This window comes from Vulpes vulpes, chromosome 1, assembly GCF_048418805.1.
Source record: "Vulpes vulpes isolate BD-2025 chromosome 1, VulVul3, whole genome shotgun sequence".
NCBI lineage: Eukaryota > Metazoa > Chordata > Mammalia > Carnivora > Canidae > Vulpes > Vulpes vulpes.
In genome coordinates, this window is record NC_132780.1 from 141418827 (window position 1) to 141434957 (window position 16131).

The 16131-nt window shown below is 54.7% G+C and overlaps 1 protein-coding gene across 5 annotated transcripts in view; it reads left to right on the forward strand.

Moving 5' to 3' along the window:
- TMEM63B (transmembrane protein 63B) overlaps positions 1-10729 on the forward strand; it is a 25990-nt gene extending 15261 nt beyond the window's left edge. For all 5 annotated transcript variants that reach the window (XM_072732844.1, XM_072732854.1, XM_072732870.1 and 2 more), the window contains 14 exons: positions 2018-2098; positions 2556-2679; positions 3246-3379; positions 3526-3663; positions 3772-3925; positions 5089-5195; positions 5442-5528; positions 5729-5794; positions 7010-7172; positions 7749-7854; positions 8844-9011; positions 9295-9410; positions 9592-9672; positions 9931-10729. In XM_072732844.1, the coding sequence (XP_072588945.1) occupies positions 2018-2098; positions 2556-2679; positions 3246-3379; positions 3526-3663; positions 3772-3925; positions 5089-5195; positions 5442-5528; positions 5729-5794; positions 7010-7172; positions 7749-7854; positions 8844-9011; positions 9295-9410; positions 9592-9672; positions 9931-10122 (1717 nt within the window). In that variant the 3' untranslated portion in view covers positions 10123-10729. The remainder of the gene's footprint in view (positions 1-2017; positions 2099-2555; positions 2680-3245; positions 3380-3525; positions 3664-3771; positions 3926-5088; positions 5196-5441; positions 5529-5728; positions 5795-7009; positions 7173-7748; positions 7855-8843; positions 9012-9294; positions 9411-9591; positions 9673-9930) is intronic.
- Positions 10730-16131: the final 5402 nt, after the last annotated feature.

Consider the following 16131-nt stretch of genomic DNA (forward strand, 5'->3'; position numbering starts at 1 on the left):
GGCTCACATTCTGGTGGGCGAGGCAGATAAGAAACAAATGAATGAGTAATAGACACCATGTCAAGCAGGGGCAGGTGCCAAGAAGAAAACCAAAGCAGTGAGAGAAACAGAGTAGAGTCAGGAAGAGGTGTGTTTCCATTGGGGAAACATTGGGGTGGGCAGGGGGTCTCTGACAGGGCCCTGCATGCCATGAGGAAGTGAACCCTGCTAACCAAGCATCCATTCAGCACACATTTGTCATACACCTACTTCATACCAGACCTGATGGGTACCTGTGGGGAGTTCGTGGTTGAGGCTTTCTGTTTCAAGGGTCAGTCTGTGGTTTCGTTTAGGAAGCAAACTGTGATTAAAATTAGTGATCAGCCTTTGAACAGGAGTGGGGGAGACTATAGTCCTAATTGGAGCTTGGAGAATATCCCCAAGGAGTTGAGTATCAGGGAGCAATCATCTCATTGATCCATTTGTTCCGCACATATTTATTGAGCACCTACTGTGTCTAAGCTGTTGGCCCAGGTTTGATGTATGGTGATGGATGAGTAGGGTTTGTGATCCAAGTCTGGGGGTCTGTCTGGATTGGAAGGCTGCCCCAGAAGAACTAGGGAAGATCCTGTATGCAAAATCAGAAAGCCTGCATGGTGGGGATTAGGGGGTTAGCGGATTAGTTGGGTGAGAATGAGGGCTCAGCCTGCCACAAGGCTGAAGGTCCTTCTGAAGAAGAACCCTAAAATAGTTGGAACAACACAGCAACAGGGGAAAGGTCTACAGTGCATTTCAAGGACCCCATCCCAGATTGAAGTTTCCAAATTCTCATGGATTTGCATGGTCCATATTGTTACTTTAGAACTAGATCTTATACCTCTGTGACACTTGGTGGTTCTTTATTAAAAAGGTTTTTTTTTTTTTTAAGATTTTATTTATTCATTTGGGGGGATGGGGAACAAAGAAGGGGGAGAAAGGAAGGGGAAGCAGACTCCCCACAACACAAGCCAGGGAGCCCAACATGAGGCTCAATCCCAGGACCCTGACATCATGTCCTGAACCAAAGGCAGATGCTTAACCAACTGAGCCACCCACGTGCCCCTAAAAAGTTTTTTTTTACAGACAAGGCTCAGGGACAACTGGGTGGCTCAGTGGTTGAGGATCTGCCTTTAGCTCAGGTCTTAATCCCAGGGTCCTGGGATCAAGTCCTGCATTAAGCTCCCTGCAGAGGCCTGCTTCTCCCTCTGCCTATGTCTCTGCCTCTCTGTGTCTCTCATGAATAAATAAATAAAATCTTAAGAAAAAAAAAAAAAAAAAAGATGTGGCTCAGTCTAGATTAGAGAGCAGGGAGGGAGCAGTGTGTAATGAAAAGTAAGAAGGAACTGCTCCTTCCATCAACAAGCACCTCTCGAGTCCTGCCAGGTACCAGTACTGAGAGTCACAGTTTCCCTCTGCTCAGTTTCAAGGCAAGATTAAGGTCAATTTCAGGTCAGGGTTAGAAGGTCAGTCTTGGGCCTAGGTTATGGGTGATTGGATCCAGGTAAAGGGTCAGTTTCAGGTCAGGGTTCAGGATTAGTCTTTGGTCAGTGTTGGGGAAGGAGTCATTCTGTAGACTGGGCTATGGGTGAGTTGTAGTCAGTTCATGGTCAAGGCTGTGTTGGTCTGTAACCAGGTATTCTGGAAACAGGGTTAAGAGAACAACCCATGAGTAGAAACAGTTTCTCTCAACTGGAAGTTTAGAGCTTGGACACGGAATCAGCCCCCAGCCGTGGCCTCCCTAGCACCACGCAGGTATACAGTCATCCCAGGTCATTAAGGTGTGTGCAAAGTCCCCATGCCCTCATATTTCCTCCCGCTACTCACATAAACATGGAAGGAATTTCAAAGGTTTATTCATATGGAACTCCCATTTTTGTAGACCAGAGAGAGGGAGCTTGAATTGGGGATGTCTTAAAGGTGATGAGGTGACGGCTGCAAGTCGGGAGGGGGCGCTGTTGGGCAGAGTCCCTGCAGAAGATGATGGTGGACTGTGTTTCAGGGAGGCCTATCCCAACTGCACGGTTCTTGAAGCTCGCCCGTGTTACAATGTGGCTCGCCTTATGTTCCTCGATGCAGAGAGGTAATGGGGGGATGACGCTGGAGGGACCCCTGCCTATTGTGGAGGGCATCCTGGCTGCCACAGGAACCTGGCTCCCCTTCCAGGTTTTTCCCAGGGCATGTGATTTTAATTCGACCCCTGGAGTGCCTGTCAATTCAGCTCTGGAAAGAGCAAGCCCTGGAGATTCGAGTTTGTTGCAAGAGGCAAGGTGTCCACCATCCCCACCTCATCTGAGGACATCCCCTTCTCTAGCTACAGTATAAGAAATTTAGGTCAAACCATAGGAAGAATTTTTGGCCCTCAAGGGATGGGTGGGAAGACTCTTGAATGGGGACATATCTGAACCATGCATTCCAAGCTCACCCCCCTGTCCTTAGGGAGTGGACCTAGATGACCCCTGAGCCAAGCTCCGACCCTTCCTTCCAGTCATTCGCAGTCCCAGCTGGGCGGTGGGTGACTGGGCGCCTGGTTCTCACAGGAAGAAGGCCGAGCGGGGAAAGCTTTACTTCACAAACCTCCAGAGCAAGGAGAATGTCCCCACCATGATCAACCCCAAGCCCTGTGGCCACCTCTGCTGTTGTGTGGTGCGAGGCTGTGAACAGGTATGAGGTGATCTCAGGCCGCCAGAGCTCCTGCTGGGTATAGGGAGGAGTCGGACAGATCCTGGGAAGACCGGTCACAGTAGAGGCAGACACTCCAGGTGTATGTCCCACGACCCCCAGGAACACACACAAACGGCCCTTGCAGATAAACAACCAAAAGTAAACAGAATCCCAGAGCAGGCAAGGCCATGCCAGGATGAGGGGCGGCCAGGACTGAGAGCAGAGTGCAGCACCTCCCTCAGCAGATCCCCAGCTGTTCCTACAGCCCTTGAAGCCCCAGTTCCCCCATTGGGTTTGTCCCTATCCCAACAGTGGCCAAGTTTTCAAGCCCCAAATCAGAAGAGGTCAGTCAAGAGAACAGTGTTGTGCTGTATTTGCCAGTTCTGTGGCTTTAGGCGAGTGTCTTGACTGCTCCGTGCCTCAGTTTCTTCCTGTCTAAGACAGGGCTAATTGTACCTTCCTTGGGATTGTCAGGAGGGTTAACACATAGAAAGCTGAAAGCGGTGTAGTACCGGGGACCAGACTGGCTCTCTGCCCAGAGCCCTTGCCTCGCTTGCCCTCGACAGGTGGAGGCCATTGAGTACTATACAAAGCTGGAACAGAAACTGAAGGAGGACTACAAGCGGGAGAAGGAGAAGGTGAACGAGAAGCCTCTTGGCATGGCCTTTGTCACCTTCCACAATGAGACCATCACCGCCATGTGAGCCCCTGCCCTGCCTGCCCATCCCAGTCCTTGCCCCCCAGTGACCAGCCAGCCGGGGCTCCTGGGTCCTTGCGCTCATGGCCAGCTATTGGCAGGGGGGCCCCCAGCGGCTGGTGCCACAGTAACCAGTGCCCATCCCCCAGCATCCTGAAGGACTTCAATGTGTGTAAGTGCCAGGGCTGCACCTGCCGCGGGGAGCCACGCTCCTCATCCTGCAGCGAGTCCCTGCACATCTCCAACTGGACCGTATCTTATGCCCCCGACCCCCAGAACATCTACTGGTGAGCACAACTGGGTGGCAGGGGCAGGCTTCATGGGGCCTGCTGGCTCCAGCGGGTACAGGGAGGAGAGGGGGGGTTCCAAGGTGTCCCTCTCCCCTGCCTTCCCAGGGAACACCTCTCCATCCGAGGCTTCATCTGGTGGCTGCGCTGCCTGGTCATCAATGTTGTCCTCTTCATCCTCCTCTTCTTCCTCACCACCCCGGCCATCATCATCACCACTATGGACAAGTTCAACGTCACCAAGCCCGTGGAGTACCTCAATGTGAGGCCCATGCCCACCCCGCCCCACCCCACCCCACCCCTCCATGCTGGCTCACGAGATACAGATGCCAGGCCTCGAATCCCTCTTTAGGGGGAAACCAGAATGCCCTCCTGCCCAGCCCAGCCCCACCCAGAATTCCCGCACAACCATGGGCTGTGGAGCCCCCTATGAACATCCCTTGAGCTCCATGCTGCCTTCCCTCTAGCAAGACCACCTGTGGGTTTGCAAACACCTAGAGAGATACCCGGAAAGAGAGAGAGCCCAGGGCTGGTTTTAACTGACCATGTGACCTCAGACAAGCCCCTTCTCCTCATCCCCCCACCCCGTCTCCCTGACAGAAGAATGGAGGTTCAGACTCCATTATTGGCTTCCCAACTTAGATTCTGATGCCTTTATTGAACGGACTCTTTTTTTTTTTTTTTTAAGATTTTAATTATTCATGAGAGACACAGAGAGAGGGGCAGAGACACAGGCAGAGAGAGAAGCAGGCTCCATGCAGGGAGCCCAATGCAGGACTCGATTCTGCAACCCCAGGATCACGCCCTGGGCCAAAGAGAGGCACTCAACCGCTGAGTCACCCAGGCGTCCCTATTGAATAGACTTTTACATGAAACCCAGTGTGGAAAAGCAAGTCTGCTCAGATGGCAGTAGAGTGAGGGTCACTTACACCAGCTCTTCCCTCACCCCTCCTGCCATGCACATGGCATACCTCCTTAGGGCCTCAAGGTCCAAAGTCAGACGGTTTGAAAATTACTGAGTGATAAGAGCAAAATATATCAGACCCAGTCTGCCCAGGTTCACATCCCCACCCCACTGCTTATGAGCCGGGTAACCTACTGAATCTCTTTTTGCCTTAGTTCGCTCATCTGTAAAGGAGGGTAATAGCATTGTTGTGACATCCACACATGTAAAGCCCAGGATCTGTGCCTGGCACTTAGGAGGTACTCAGGAAATGCTAACCACTAGCGTTACTCACCCTCCAGTGGTCCTCATGACCCCGGCTCCCACCTTCGCCTCGGTCCTGCACGGGTTCTGGACTTCTGCCACGGGGCCCTGGGAGCCATGGGGCCTGGGCTTAGCAGGGGAGGGGGCAGGTAAGCAGAGCCAGACTGGGGCCCACTAGACGGCCCCCACCTGATAGGTCCCCTTGTGCCCCTCTGCAGAATCCCATCATCACTCAGTTCTTCCCCACCCTGCTGCTGTGGTGCTTCTCGGCCCTGCTCCCCACCATTGTCTACTACTCAGCCTTCTTCGAAGCTCACTGGACACGGTGAGTGGCCTCACACGCCCTGCACGCTGGCCCTCCTAGGTGTGTGATCATCCCTACTGGGCAGCCCTTGCCCCTTTGGCTTCCCTGCCCCAGGGAGTCCCAGAGCTGTCAGGGAAGGGAGGCTGGCCAGCATGCTCCCACCAGGAGGCCCCCATCCCAGCAGAGCAGCCTGGGACACCATACTGGCTGGCGGAACAGGCAGGGGGGCTGGCTCACCTGACCTGAGCCCTGTGCCCCCTGCCCCAGCTCCGGGGAGAACAGGACCACCATGCACAAGTGCTACACCTTCCTCATCTTCATGGTGCTGCTTCTGCCCTCGCTGGGACTGAGCAGGTGGGTTGCAGAGGATGGGATGGGAGCTGGGGTTGGGGGGTGGATAGATGGGCAAGGGGAGCTCCCACTTCCCTTACAGAGCTGGGGGACCCACGTCTGTGGGGGCATCCCCAGAGGCTCATGGACTAGACGACTCCTCCCCTGGTGTTCTGGGCCATTCCAGGCCCTCACACATATATCTCTCCGCTCCTCCTCTCTAGCCTGGACCTCTTCTTCCGCTGGCTCTTTGACAAGAAATTCTTGGCTGAGGCAGCTATTCGGTTTGAGTGAGTGACCTGGGCCCCAGGGAAAGAGACCAGAAGACGGGTGGGCATGCCTGAGACACACCGCCTTCCCCCATGGGAGGGTGCTGCAAAGCTTCCCACCCTGCTGCAGGGAGGGGGGGTACTCACATGGTGTGGTGAGGTCATCCCAAAGATTACATCACAGTGCTCTGTTGTGGACATGGAAGTGTCCCTGGGGTCTGTGTTGGGGCTCATTCTCTGGGAACCCCTCTAGAGGTCACCTTCAGGGTACACTGAGGGATTTGGGACCCACACTGGGGGATTTCTGTGAGAGCCTATAGAGCTTGTACTCTGGGACTCACTCTAGGAGTCAAGTTTCACCCAAGAGGTTTGAAAAGGTGTCTGTAAAAGGATCTTGGTCATACTTTGGGAGTGACTTGGGGGTTATCCCTGAAGGTCCCTGGAGCCCATGGATATCCATGGATACCTTTCAGTATCTATGGATCTCTTGGGCTTACAACTCTGGAGTATTTACAGGGGACTCTGGGGCTCATACTTGGGGTATTTATGGGGTACCTATAAACAGCCCAGTGAGGCTGTTTGGGGTCAGGAGGATGGAGGGCCACTTACCATGGCTATATATGTGGGCACAAGCTCTAGGGGTCTTGCTTTAGGCCATCTATGATAATTTCACGTTTGGGGTGTCACAGGCATTGACAAAGGTTCTTGGGCTCCCCACCTTGAAGGTCTTTGAAGAAGGGTCTGTGGGGCTTATGTTCTGGAGGTGTCTGAGGCTCACATTCTGGAGGGTAACTGTGAATGAATTTAAGGTCGAAGGGAGTACTTTCTGGGTATTCCTAGGGCTCACACCCTTAGGGGTCTTTGAGGGTCTCATGGGGGTTGTCTGTGGGGATCTCAGGCAGTCATACCCTGAACGCTGGTGGCCTTAGGGATCTGGAGCACTCTCCATGGGTCTTCCTAGGGTACAAGTTCTAGGAGACCCCTCCTGGGCTCACACTCTCAGGTTGTATCTGCTCACACTGAGGGCATTGAAGGTGTCTGTTGACACTCTGACATCTGCTCCTGGGGCTCACACCCTGGGGGGACTGGGACACGGGCGCTTAAGAGCTGAGCTGGGGTGTCCCCACGAAGGAAGGCGCGTCGAGGGTGAAGGTGTGGTGTGCTGCTGTGCTGGCAGTGGGTAGGCAGCCACTGGGTCACCCAAGGGTGCAGTGCTGGAGCACTTGGTGCCTGCAGGTGCGTGTTCCTGCCCGACAACGGCGCTTTCTTCGTGAACTACGTCATTGCCTCAGCCTTTATCGGCAACGCCATGGACCTGCTGCGCATCCCAGGCCTGCTCATGTACATGATCCGGCTCTGCCTGGCGCGCTCTGCCGCGGAGAGGCGCAACGTGAAGCGGGTATGGCCGCCTGGGGCCGCCGCGGCCCGCGCAGCGCCCCCTGGTGGGCCCAACCAGGAACAGCGGCAGCCGTGCTAGGGTGTGGGGACTCAGGGGTGCTGGAACTTGGGGGACCGGTTCCGTCGCCCTGCGCTAGCCCCTTCCTATCTGGAGCCTCAGCCTTCCCGTATGGGCAGTGATGGATCAATATAGACAACCCTGAAGGCCCCTGCCAGTCCTGACAGTCTAGTGTTCTGATGGGAGTTGGGGGAGGTCCGGGTCCCTAGACCTAGGGTCTGTGCGCCCTAACCCCGTACAAGGGCTCTCAGCATCCCATCCCCAGGCCTACCCACCTGCCAGCCCCCGATCTCTCAAAGGTTCCCCTCACCCGTGACCCGTCACTGTACCCACCCTAACCCCATCTCAGCCACAGCCCCTCTTTCCATCTCCTTTCCCCTGCCCCACCCTAGATATCGGGTTCCTTCCCCCCCCCCCTGTGGCTTCACTCGTAGCTCCCCATCCCCTCCCACCTGCCCTGCGCCCTTCCAGTCTGTCCCTCCCCTCCCTGAGCCACCCTCCTGCCCATCTCCCCCCCAGCATCAGGCCTACGAGTTCCAGTTTGGCGCAGCCTACGCCTGGATGATGTGCGTCTTCACGGTGGTCATGACCTACAGTATCACCTGCCCCATCATCGTGCCCTTCGGTAGGCACCGCCGCGCCGGGACCTGGGCCCTGCTCGGGGGGACCCAGGACCTCACCTGCCTCACTCTAGTAAGGAAGGCCACCCTGAGTGGACAGGGCCCCGGCTGGGAGACCGGCCCCTCGGGCCTCCCGCCCGGTCCCTGCCTCAGTCTGGGGCCTGGCCTGGGGGGAGGAGGGGGAAAGCCATTTCAGCTCAGGTTGGCCCCAGCTGTTGTGCTGGACCCCTGGGCAAAGTCACCCCAACATGGCCATACTCATCCACACCAAGTGCCTTCACTCAACTGATATACTTGGATACAGATCACATACCCACAGAGGTGTTCGCGCATGCCCACACACACTCACACCTACACAAGGTCTGCGGGTACACTTGGACACAATACCATATGCTCAGGAAAGACCTTTGGATTCCAGGGTGGGGTTGGGCTCTTGCCACTCATGGAGATACCCCACTGTAGCTAAGCTGTGCGTCTTGAACAAGCCCTTCTTCCTTCTGAAATTTAGCAAAGTTTCCCTGCACCTGTCACCCCACTGGTGCCCCTCTGCTTTCCCCCTCATAACATCCTAACCCCTTAACCACCCTCCCTGGTTGCTGAAGGCTCCAAACTCCCAAACTAACCTCCTCGTCCTCATTCAGAAGCTCCCATTCCCTAAGCCTCCAGGAAAATAGAACTTACCACCTAATTTATACCCATCTGTTAAGGGACAGGGTAGAGAAAAAAACAAGGGTTTCAAGGAGAAGCTTGTTGACTCATATGAATAGACTTCTAATAGGGTTTTCACTGAGGGGCCGCGGAACGAAGTGGGGAAGCTGAGGAAACTGACATTGTGTGATCCTGTGACAGGCTGGGGCTCTGTCCTGTTTGGGGGCTGGGGCAAGAGGAGGGAAGCCAGCCCCCAGCCGTCTTGGAAGGACTAGGATGAGCCATGACAGGCACACAGGTCCGGTGTCACAGGTTCCGAGGTCAGGGCCCATGTGGCTTCCCCCAGGGCTCATGTACATGCTGCTGAAGCACCTGGTAGACAGGTACAATCTCTACTACGCCTACCTGCCGGCCAAGCTGGACAAGAAGATCCACTCAGGGGCTGTGAACCAGGTGGTGGCCGCACCCATCCTCTGCCTTTTCTGGCTGCTCTTCTTCTCCACCATGCGCACGGGTGAGGGCCACCTCCCCTCCCCCCCCATCCACACACACCTCCTGGAGCACCAGGGACGGGCGGGGGGAGGGGGGCTCCGTCCAGAGTCAAGGCAGAGCAAGCCAGGGGAGGGGCCGTGATGGCCCAAGGATCACAGGCGAGGAGCCCAGGAGAAGCCAGGTCAGGCCACAGCACAGAGGAATGCAAGAGTACTTTCAGAAGGCGGCAGACGTGGGGTGGTGGGCCCCTGGAGGGGGTGCCCAGAGGAGAGGTAGCAGCCCCATCCTTTCCCCCCCCACCCCAGGGTTCCTAGCCCCCACGTCCATGTTCACATTCGTGGTCCTGGTCATCACCATCGTCATCTGTCTCTGCCACGTCTGCTTCGGACACTTCAAATACCTCAGTGCCCACAACTACAAGGTGTGGGGCGAGGGGGGCAGGGGAGGGCTGAGGGCAGCAGCTCAAGGGGGTGCAGGGGAGCAGGGGGATGGGTGGGAGCTGAGGGCAGGGGCAGCGAGGGTGTCAGGAAGGCACGGGGTCCTGCTCGTGGCTGAGGGTGAGGACATCTCCCCACTCCCTGACTCATTCTGGGCACCCCAAGATTGAGCACACAGAGACAGATGCTGTGGACCCCAGAAGCAACGGTCGGCCCCCCACTGCTGCCGCTGTCCCGAAATCTGCGGTGAGTACACTGGCTGGTGGCCTGGTGGGGAGGAGCCTGCCAGCGAAGCTCAACCCAAAGCCAGGGGTCCCATCAGTCCTCCAGAAAGTCAAGCCTGTTCCAGCCCCCAGGGGGCCAGGGAAAGATCTGGCTTCATTGAGGGGGCTGCCCACCCCTCCTGGGGCGGGGAGGATCACTATCCTGCTCCATGGAGGCCCTGAGAACCCCCCCATGAGGAGCAGCTGTCCCTCCTCACCCTCTATCCCTTTTGCCCTCCAGAAATACATCGCTCAGGTGCTGCAGGACTCCGAGGTGGACGGGGATGGGGATGGGGCTCCCGGGAGCTCGGGGGATGAGCCCCCGTTGTCCTCGTCCCAAGATGAGGAGCTGCTGATGCCTCCTGATGGCCTCACGGACACAGACTTCCAGTCTTATGAGGACAGCCTCATAGAGAATGAGATTCACCAGTAAGGGGAGGGAGGGGCCCTGGAGGCCACGCCCTGCCCCCCACCCCACCCGCCCCCCACGGACACTAAAAAAAAAAAAAACGCTAATAATTTATTAGATCTAAAGCCCCTTCCTCCCCCATCCCTGCTTTCATTAAGGTATTTAAACCTGGGGATTTCACCACTCTCCCCCACCATGGAGGGAGGGAGGGACCCCCCCCCAACCTCAGTGAGGAGAGCCCCGAGCCGGACCCGGGGCAAAGAGGGGTGCGGACAGGGTTCCCCAGATCAGTGCCCCCCACGCGAGTAGTGTGGTCAGGAGAGGGTTATTGAGAGCCAAGAGGGGTACCTGGTGCCATGGCTGGAGACCTGGGCGGGGCAGGCAGACCAGGGGCTGCCCTCCTAGTTCTTCCCTCCTCCCAAGCCCCCTGGGTCCTGGCACTCCAGAGAAGTGGAGCCTCCAGCCCTGTGGGTTGCATGAGAGGGGAGGGGCTGCAGAGTGGAGGGGGGAAGAGTCAGGCCCCCAGCCAGGGACGTGACCTAGGGGTGGGGGGTGGGCATGGCTGACACTGGAAAATGGGTTTTTGCACTGTTTTTTTTTTTTTTCCTTTAAAATAAAAATGAAAAGAAAAGCTCTGAGGCAGGTGTCCGATTTGTGCTGCTGCCCTGGAGGGTCCTCTATATCTGTAGGACCTGTTCGGTGTCTGGACAAGAGACTTATGGTGTCAGACCTCAGTTTCTCCAGGGAGAGAATGGGCACAGGAGACATTGGGGGAGTCTCAGGCAGGAGGGGCTGCTGTGTTCACTTCGGAGTTGGTCAGCTCCCAGCCCCCGCCGTGAGGAAACTGGGATGGGACACAGACCCACATTCTGAATCCTCGAGGGCCACACAGATAGGTGGGACAGAGATTCAGGGAGAAAGGCCGTGCAAAACCACAGGTTCCCCACTGGCCCAGGAAGAAGGCTTCCTGAAGGAGGAAGATCCCAGGAGGGTTGCTTCTAAAAGACTCAGCAGGTGGTTCTGGAGGGGAAGAGGCAAGGAAGTGGGGCCACAGCAGCCCACCAAATAATATCCTTATTTGTTGTCATTGTTGCTACAGCTTCTTGAGCAGTTATTATGTGCCTGGAATTAGGCTAAGTGACTGTATTATGTGTTTTAAGGCATTTACTCCCCAGAGAGTCTGCTCCAGGTCAGGCATGGGTTTGCTGTGAGTCTTCCATAAGATGGGATATGCCAAGTGCCCCCTTGGCCCAGCACCTGGCCCAGGGAAAACACCCAATAAATGCCAACTATAATTAATGCTGTAGCCATTAATAGTACTCCAAAGCAGTGTGGTTTTCTCTTCAGAAAATGGTTTTTCCACAGAGGCTCAGTGAGGCTCTAGGGGTTTGTCTGAGGTTACTGGCCTGGGAGGAGTCTGGGAAAAGCCTTTCTGAGGATCTCAGTCAGCCCAGGCCCCCAACCAACCTGTCCCTTTCCCCTCAGGAGTGCCTGAGGGCCTCCCCAAAAAGCCTCCTTCCAGACAAGTCTCCTGCCCAGTCAAATCTTACCAATCCCCAGGCTCTACTGTAATCTACCTTTTTTTTTTTTTTTTTTTAAGATTTTGTTTATTTATTAGAGAACATGAGCAGGGGAAAGAGCAGAGGGAGAGGCGGACTCCTCGCCGAGCAGGGAGCCCGACTCTGGGCTCAATCCAACCCAAAGGGAGATACCTAACTGACTGAGTCACCCAGGCACCCCTGTAATCTACCTTCTGTAAGAAATTTCCTGTGGCCACTCTAGCCCACTCCCCAGAGGCCCACTCAGCCACATGGTCACATGCAGTGTATGCTGCATGTGCAATGGGATCTGTCTCTGTGTGTGAGGTTCACCCACCCCCAAGCTACAGAGAGATGCCCCCTACTTGATTAACATAGTTTGGAAGGACAGTGGCCCTGGTGGCCAGCTGTGGGCAGCTTGGTCCAGGCCTTAGCCTTCACATGTATGACAGATCCACGGCCTTATGAAATGTGGACCTCCGAGTGGAGTCCCCAGAGTCTTAGAGCTGGAGAGCAGAGTGCCAGCCAGTGGGTGGGCAGAAACTGGCTGTAAATTTGGAGCAGGGAACACACACAGCAGGCCCCAGAGGCTGCAAACTGCAGTCTGGCCCTTGATCCCTCCATGAAACCCTTCTGAGCACCTCCTGTGCTCCAGGCCCTGAGCTGGGGTCCAGGGACACAGCAGCAAGACTGATCCTAGGTACCTGTGGCCCAGTGGGCAAGCCAGAGACAGATCTGAACTCCCACTAGGTCCAGCACCCTTCTTACCACCCTCTATGAGTTGACTGAGTCCTCATAGAAGCCCTATCCCAAATTTCGAGATGAGGAACCCAGGACACACAGAGGTGATATCCCTTGCTCCACAGTTTGGATTTAGGGGTGCTAGGACAAGGATGAGAAAAATCTTAGGATGATATGGAAGCCTCAAATCAAGACATATTGCCCATTCAAACTTTTTACTATTCAGCCAAAAAAGTTGACATCCAAAGAGGAGGAATGAAAGAACTCACAATTATTAAGTCCAAAATGGTCAGCGTGGTACCAAATGCCTTCCCTAGAGTCATTGGATTAAATCAGAAACACTCCCATCAACTGCTCTGAGGCTGGGAATGGGGAGTGGGCAGTGAGGGGACCATTAGGTCAGACAGAAAAGTCCAAAAGGCCAAATAAGGCTGGGGACCTGGGTTAAGGGGCAGCAAAGTGGTGGGAGGCCCAGGTAAGAACCAGCTGGCATTGTCTGCAGGGGCTGTAGGCAACCAGGGAAACATCCTGGGGTTGGCCTCTGAAGGTCCCAGGGGCTCCGATCAGTTCTTGGGAACATAGGCCGAGGAAGAAAGAAACCAGATGTGTTTTGGGTCATTTGGGAGTGACCAGTGGTATTGATTCAGAGTAGGTCCTAGAGGGGGTGCTTTCAGCAGCCAAGAAAGGTCTTGAACCAAGCACCCTGGTTCATGAAGGCACCTCAGCACCCCCAAAGCCTGTTTTCTGTATGAGTGGGCAGACACAGCACCACTTTGCCTGGCAAGCCGCATTGTCTGCACAGCATGGCCTGGACAGACCTCAGCCTAGACCCCTGAATTCCTCACCTGCCTGGCACGCCTCCGCCTCTCTTGGGGCAAGGTCTCCCCTAATCCCACCTCATAGGGTCTTCTCCCCTAACCTCCTCATGAAGCACAAAGTCAGGTTCAAGTGTTTCCAGATGTGAAACTCCAGATAATGTCCAAACAGCAGACAGAACACAGGTGCTGGGACGAGCACAGCCCCAAGGAGGGAGGCTGGAATAGAGGAGGGCACCCACACCCACCCAGACCCTGCGCCTGGTGCCTCCTCACAGGCGGAACCCAGGTCAGAAAGAAGGAATTACAATCTGCTCATCTGACGAACATTTCCTGAACCAGGATTGGGTGTCCAGCTCCACGCAGAGTGCTGGAAAGGATTGCAAGGTGTCACGGTGGAATCCCAGAAGGAGGAGGGAGGCCACAGGGAGACCCAGAGTCCATTTCTCTTCCTCCCTTTACAGCCAACAGAAGATCATGGACAAGAATTGAGGATTTAGGTTCAAATCCCAGCTCAGCTACATACCGGCTGGGTGATGTTGGGCCAGCTGTATCACACCTCTTTTTTTTTTTTTTAATTTATTTATTCATGAGAGACATAGAGAGAGAGGCAGAGACACAGGCAGAGGGAGAAGCAGGCTCCATGCAGGGAGCCCGACGTGGGACTAGATCCAGGGTCTCCAGGATCCTGCCCTGGGCCGAAGGCGGCGCTAAGCCGCTGAGCCACCGGGGCTGCCCTGTATCACACCTCTTGAACAGGAAACCTGTTGTCCTTATACACAAAACAGTCTGACACCAAATGAGGGAAAGGAGGCTTTCTCCACACCAACCATTTCTCCGGTTCTCCAGGCACCACCTGGGTGCACTTCGATTCCATTCAGTTCTGACGCTGTTTACCTAAAGTTAGCGTCAGAACCCCCAGGGGCTCCATCCCACAAACTGCCCCCACTTCAGACGCCTGTCACAAGTCCCACGTTGTCACCTGTGCTCCTGACCAACCAGCTCTCAGTCAGGGATCCCATGAGCCCCTCCATCAGGTTTTACGATTTGCTACAACTCAGAGAACTCAGGGAAACGTTTACTTACATTCATCTGTTTCTTGCAAAAGGATGTGCTAAAGGATACCGATGAATAGCTGGATGAGGAAGGACATAGGGTGAAATCAGGAAGGTCCCAAGCGTACAAGCTTCTGTCCCTGTGGAGTTGGGGTGCACCACCCTCTCAGCCCATAAACGGGTTCACCAACCCAGAAACTCTCTAAACCCCCCATTGGGCTGCCCGGGTGGCTCAGCGGTTTAGCGCGCCTTCAGCCCAGGGCCTGATCCTGGAGTCCCGGGAAGCAGTCCCGCATCGGGCTCCCTGCACGGAGCCTGCTTCTCCCTCTGCCTGTGTCTCTGTCTCTCTTTCTGTCTCTCTCTCTCTCTCTCTCTGCCTCTCATGAATAAATAAATTAAATATCTTAAAAAATAAATAATAAAAAAATAACACCCCCCCCTTTAGGAGTGTTTAAGGAGAGCCCACCCACCCACCCAGGAGTATGATTAATTATTAACTCAATCTCCAGCCCCTGTTCTCTCCTTGGGTTAAAAGTTCTAGGCTTTTAGTCATGGCTTGGTCTTCCTGGCCACCAGCCCCCATCCTGAGGCTATCCAGAAGTCCTCCAGGAATGGCCTCACTAGAACAAAAGATGCCATTATCACTCAAAAAATTCCAAGGAGCCAGGAGAAGAGACCAACTATATATTTCTTGTCACCTCTGGCCCTCATCTTTCTCCTCTATTACATGAGGATAATGATACCGTGTCCTTGAGCTGTTTTAAGACTTAAACAAGTGTAAAGTCCTTAGTCCAGTGTTTGGCACATAATAAGAACTTAATTAACTATAAGTAATGTTCTTATAGATGAGGAAGTTGAGACCCAGAAAAGGGGTTGGGGAGGACTTGTCCAAAGTTGGCTTGGAACAAGATTCTTGATTCCACTCAGTGGCCTGAGCATCTGTTCTGTGGCTAACACTCCAGCAGGCTGGGCAGACGGACACCCCAATGACCCCAACGGTCCCCATCCTCGATGGCCATACACAACACTATAGGGTGAGTTTCTCAAGTCAAAGAGTTCACGGTTGCCCCTGGATAGACATGACAGCCAGGCCAGTGGCCTAAGCATGCCAAGCAGAATGTTGGATTGTGTCCCCTTGAGAGAGATGTTGAAATCCTAATCCCCAGGACTTCAGCATGTGACCTTATTTGGAAATACAGTCATTGCAGGAGTAAATAGTTAAGATGAAGTCATGCTGGAATTAGGTGAGTCCCTAATCCAATACAACTGGTTTATGTATGAGAAGAGGAGAGACACAGAGAACGCCATGGGAAGGCACAGAGACATACAGGAGGAGTGCCATGTCGGCGGGAAGGAGCCTCTTGGAAATGAGGGGGCTTTCAAGATAAAAAGGTCAAGTTGGGGTGTCAGGGACAACCCCTTCCTGGAAGCTGTGGGCTGAAGGGGAGAGACTCAGACTCATCCTGATTGGACAGTACAATGAGAACAGCCAAGTCTGGTAGAGGTGCCCTTGGGTAGGGGTGCTGGAACTCCTGCCCCCTGCACGGAGATGGCCCTTGGGCTGGTGGGTGGGGACCAGGAAGATCAAAAGCGACCAGGTTACAGACTGTGCCAGCGTGTGTGGGAAGTGGGAAAGAGGACAGAAGAGGAAGGCAGGTATTAAAATGTGCCACTGGGACGCCTGGGTGGCTCAGTGGTTTAGTGCCTGCCTTTGGCCCAGGGCATGATCCTGGGGTCCCAGGATCAAGTCCCGCATCAGGCTCCCTGAATGGAGCCTGCTCTTCCCTCTGCCTATGTCTCTGCCTCTCTCTCTCTCTCTCTCTCTCTCTCTTTCTCTCTGTGTCTCTCATAAATAAATAAATAAAATCTTTTTTAAAAAATCGT